This window comes from Lipotes vexillifer, unplaced genomic scaffold (genome assembly GCF_000442215.2).
Source record: "Lipotes vexillifer unplaced genomic scaffold, Lipotes_vexillifer_v1.1 scaffold314, whole genome shotgun sequence".
Lineage (NCBI taxonomy): Eukaryota > Metazoa > Chordata > Mammalia > Artiodactyla > Lipotidae > Lipotes > Lipotes vexillifer.
The window spans coordinates 1,440,227-1,445,394 of NW_006777107.1; the positions used below are offsets into that span (position 1 = coordinate 1,440,227).

The 5,168-nt window shown below is 33.6% G+C and overlaps 1 protein-coding gene across 1 annotated transcript in view; it reads right to left on the reverse strand.

Annotated features, from left to right (window-relative positions):
* Positions 1-5,080: 5,080 nt before the first annotated feature.
* The window catches only part of CAV2 (caveolin 2), a 5,281-nt gene continuing 5,193 nt past the window's right edge, over positions 5,081-5,168 (reverse strand). The window contains exon 4 of the mRNA XM_007450786.1: positions 5,081-5,168. Within this exon, the coding sequence (XP_007450848.1) occupies positions 5,081-5,168 (88 nt within the window).

The window sequence follows — 5,168 nt, forward strand, 5'->3', positions numbered from 1 at the left end:
CCCTGTTCAGTTTCTATTGACCCCTTCGCTAGGGGTTTGAACAGAGGTGTCCAAAAGCAAAACTGTGAAGGGTAAAGATCGTGTCATTGGAGCCTCCTGTTCTCCCTTTTCTGTCTTGAGTTTCACTTTGGTGGCATGTCTTTTAATCAGTGTAAGATGCTCTCAGGTGGCGCTCCACTCAAGGCTCTCATGCTAGGGCCCCTTATATAGTTTTCAGCATCCCCTTCTCAGATCATCTATTCACAGTGAAGTAATGGATGTCTAATAATAGACTGAAATGTTACCTCACCCAAAGGTATCATTCATTTAAGCAAGCATCAAGGTGTAAGGCTCCAGTGGTAGCAGTTCAGATATAGTCCGAAGAAAGAAGCTGAAGAGTGGGTGCAAAAATGGTTTTAAAATACAACAGGGTGCCTTCTTTTGCTCATTTGGCGGTAAACAGGGAGAAGAAATTGGGAAGGTTAGGTATGGAAGCCGAAATTATTTTTATTCCTAAAAAATATAACCTAGATATCTAGTATATCCTTATCTTCTGCTCCCTCCTCCTTCAATTCCTTCTCTTGTCCTCCCTACATACACATATACCATGAAGGAAGGAAATATACCAAATCCTGATTTATGATAAGTTGCATTAGTGGTGCAACATTTTCATTGCAACACTACCTACTTTTTTTTTTTATCTGAAAGTAATATGTAATCTTGTAAAAATTCTTTAAGCTCTTGTTATCTTAAGTAAACATTCAAAAATGATGAAATTGCAAGCTAAAGAACCTGAGCTATTATTTATGTGATTTCTCCACTATGCTATTTAATTTGTCCTGGGTTCAAATGAGACAGTGTATGGGACTGTGTTTTCTAAAATGTAAAACTCGATAAAAACAATGTTTTAGTATAAATTTCAAAATGGGAAATAGGATAGTAAAAGAAAGAGCAACATTCTAAAATGCCAGAGAATGTTTCCAAACCAGTTTTAAGTACTAGCATTTCCTGCCCCTGAAGCCGTGAAAATAAATTTCAGGCAAGAAAATTGAGAGTAAAGATAGGCATTACCTGAAAAGATGAAATATACTTGATATGCTTTACATACATTTTCATTTTCCCAACTTAATGATTCATGAGTGAGAAAATGATGAGAAGGAAAATCTTATTAGGATCAGTACTTTTCAAACCCCTCATGCAAATGAAGAAAATTATGATGTCAAAATGTGATTCCCATTCCAGCTCTGCAATCATCCCAAATTTTCTTCAATTATTTATTCATGTAGTTGTTCATTCAGAAAATACTGATTGACCTCACTAAGTGCTTGGCACCATTTTAGAACCCCAGGAAACAAAGATGAAGTCATATTTTTGGTTCTCAAAGACCTAACCAGCAGTCTAGTGGGGTTATTTAACAGGGTTAGTTTTACCATGTGGTAAGTGATAATAGGGGTTTGTACAAGATTTTATATGAAGACATAGAAGAAGCACTTAATGTGGCAGAGTTCTGGAAACAGGAAGGGTTAGACAGGCCATGAGGGGAAGAGTGATGCTGCCATGGACAGGAGAGGGCTGGGCACTTCAGTGAGGGCTGCAGAAGAGAGTTGCTGAAGACAACAGTGGGTTGATAGTGAAGACCTTGTGAACACTGCTCAAGAGTTTGGATTTTATTCTAAGGGCAATGGCATATAATCGATAGTTTAAGCAGGGGAATGACATGGAGTCTTCATGAGATCACTTCTTTTTTGAAGGGGAAGATGGATTGGAAAAGATCATATTGAAGCTGGGAGTGAGATCAGTTAAGAGGCTGTGGCAACTAGGCAGGCAAAAGATGAAGATGGCTGTGATTATGGTGGTATAGCAGTGATTTGGGTAGAAAAATCTATAAATAAAATAAATTGTAATTAATTTAAAATACAGAGTAACATATTATTGGGGGGAAACTGTCACAATAATAAAGACTTAGAATTGTTGTAAATCTAGGAATCCCTGTCATGAAGAATCAAAGCCACATACACAGTCTCATAATCAACAGAACTGTGAAAAGTGAATGAATTAATTCCTGTTTATAGCATGCCAGTCCTTTAATTGATAGAAAATTCATGATTTTAAAAAATGCCTTTAAAAAAATTCCTGGACTGAACAGCAAGATTGCATATACATGCATATACGTAGCCAAGTCTTCATTCTACAGAAGTCACAGGAAACAATGAGATGGGACCCTCCTAAGAGATCCTTGAGTCTAATCCTCTCATTAAAGATAAGAAAACTGAGACCTTGAGATTAAACCGTTTGCAGGTGACACACCTCAGGAATGGCAGTGCTGAGACAGGAATCCAGATGCCTGACCTGGAGGGCAGGGCTCTTTTCACTAAACTCCAACAGCTTCCCAAGAAAGGCATTTAAATAAATTCATGAGATGTAGACAACTATTGAAAAGAGGGACTTTTAAGTTCTTCACAACTTTAAAGAGCACTTTAAAAAGCTAAACGCACGTTTTATTATTGGAGATTGGTCATTTTTCCAGATTAACTCACAACAAGAAAATCTATGCCAATATCAGCAACTACTTTTCACATATTGACTTTCCAAAAATAATTTTGGACTCTGGTCTGGCTTCATGGTACTGGTATTCAAGAACATGTGATTTATATTGTTTTATTTTCTTATTTAAAAAATTGAAAACAGAAATATGAGTTTATTTAGCATTAGCAAGATACTTTATTTCGTGAAGAATATGAAGTATGGTTGGTTGGTTTAAGAACATGCTATTCTATCATATTCATCAAGTGATAGAAATGTTTATAGGGAACCTCTAAATGCTGGGAAAACAGAAAAGTTAAATTACCAATCTTGTAATTTTTCACAAATACATTCCTGAATAAGTAATAACTCATGTATTTTTATATATTATGAGTTTTTAATAAGGAAAAATTAGTTTTAAAATGTTCTTTATTGATGAGTTTGACATGTAGTAAAAGCAATAAACACATTTTATGAGTTTTTAAAAAGTTTATTATGGATACTGGGAAAGTCCCATCATCACCCACCTCTTCCCAACCCCCAAATAAAAGAACCAACATATTTGCACATGAAACCTGGATTCACTTGGTACAAAATTTCAATCTTTGAAATAAAATAGTTAATGGCAAATCTCAATAAAAAGTTATTTTGAAAATGATCAATGTTATTCAGAAATAAGGAAATCATATATTCTACGTTTTGCAAGTTAATAGGGTTTGTTATATGACTGTGTATATATTTTAGCTTTAAAACTTGCCAATAACTAGAAGATAGAAGCTCGTGATTTATTTAAATAGATATTTTATTAATCAAATACATTTGCCCAATCAACACATCCAAATATTTTTAAAAAACATCTTAAATATAAGTTATAAAGTCATGAGACTTATTGACCTTTTTAACTAACTATATAGTAACATCTATATAGTCAAATGAATAGTAATGCTTGAAGTTAGTGATCATGACAGTGTTTTCTAAGGATGAATGGCCTAAGGAAGCTTTGAAAAATCTCTTTTGTAGCTACCTTCAAAAGGATATGAGTTTCATAATCTGATCATTCATTTGCTTTGGTCCCCAATAGTATTCCAGTACAATCATCCTGTATATTCACCAGCCTTAGAATTTGGGAAAATAAAATTAATCTTCATTGAATGAGGAGTTGTCCTCTATGAAGATATTCAAAGGAATGTTAATCCGAGTTCTAATAGTAATTCTGAAATTTGAGCATTTATACATATTTAAGATATGCAAATTATAGTTAACCACTCACATCAGAGACATCTTTTGTACATGCCTATCATTTTGCAATAGAGATTTTTAAAACAACAGTGACTCATAACACTGAAATAGGACTCTACAGTTCAAAAATAATATTAATTTTATACTGTGTAACAAGACTCATTAGATAACATCTTGAAAGTTTGCAGCTGTTAGTTTTTAATTTATATATACGTAGCTCAGTAGCATGGACCCAGTAAATTGACAACTCTCCTGAAATTACTACGTGAATTACTGTAATTGAAATTGTACTTAAGTGTCAGAAATATCCTTTATTTTAAAATGTTATTAAATAGCAGCAATATTACTTGAAGGTAAAGCAAAACATTAATAGGAATGCAGAATACAGGTTTAATTCCTAATTACAAGACAGAAAGCATCTCCTAGATGAAATATCAGTTGGGTTTGTATTAAGATCACAGCCAGATAAATATCAGCCATAAAACACTTCAGGATTTTGCTTGGAAAAGTTAGAAAGAAAAGCCTTGTATATCTCTCTTTTCCATTCTATAACCAAAGAAGATGCATATGCTTATGTAATCAAGACAGTGCAATCTCACCAGTGAAGTTCCTTGTGGAAGACACATTTACTCCTATATATTAGCTCAACAAGATAACAAATATAATGAGTTCTTTAAAGCAATCTGATTAGAGAAACATTTACAATAAGTACAAAATATACAGTAAATTGAAACATCTTGTTAAATATGCCTGTAGGTTAACTATGCCCTATTTAAAGGAACATATTTTCATGAATCTATTTTCATATTTGTTTTATCATATTTGAGAGCCCCTATCATCACTGTATGCTTTTGTTACTGTAATTTCTAGAATCTTTGTATTATCTTATCTCTAAGTATCCCCATGACTTTACCTGCAAAGGTAGTTTAAAAAGTATTACTTCCAAAGTAAAAGAAAAATACGAAATTCCATATTTTTATGAGCAATTGTACACAAAACTATTGTAGTGTTTGAGAGAAATGTCCCTTGATCATTATAGATTCATCATTACAAAATGTATACTTACATACTAAAGCAAGAACTGTCTGCCTTCAAAATTAAGTGTTGCCAACCTACTGAATAATTCTGGTTATAAAGTTAGATATGAAATCCTTGGCTTTTAATATAGAAAAGTATTATTTGAAAAGATCTGAAAATAAACATTTCTACATGTGGTTGCCCATCTTAATAGCTTTCTTAATTTGAACATTTGGGGAATTAACAGAACAGTAGTGCCTTTATGTTATAACAACAAAGAAGTATTACAGTATCCAAATCTCTGGACCTGGGGTCCAAGTATTCAGTCACGGCTCAGTTGCAGGCTGACAGAAGAGAAGCCGCGTCCTACGCTCCTACACAATGGGGCAATGACAACATCTGTCACGCTC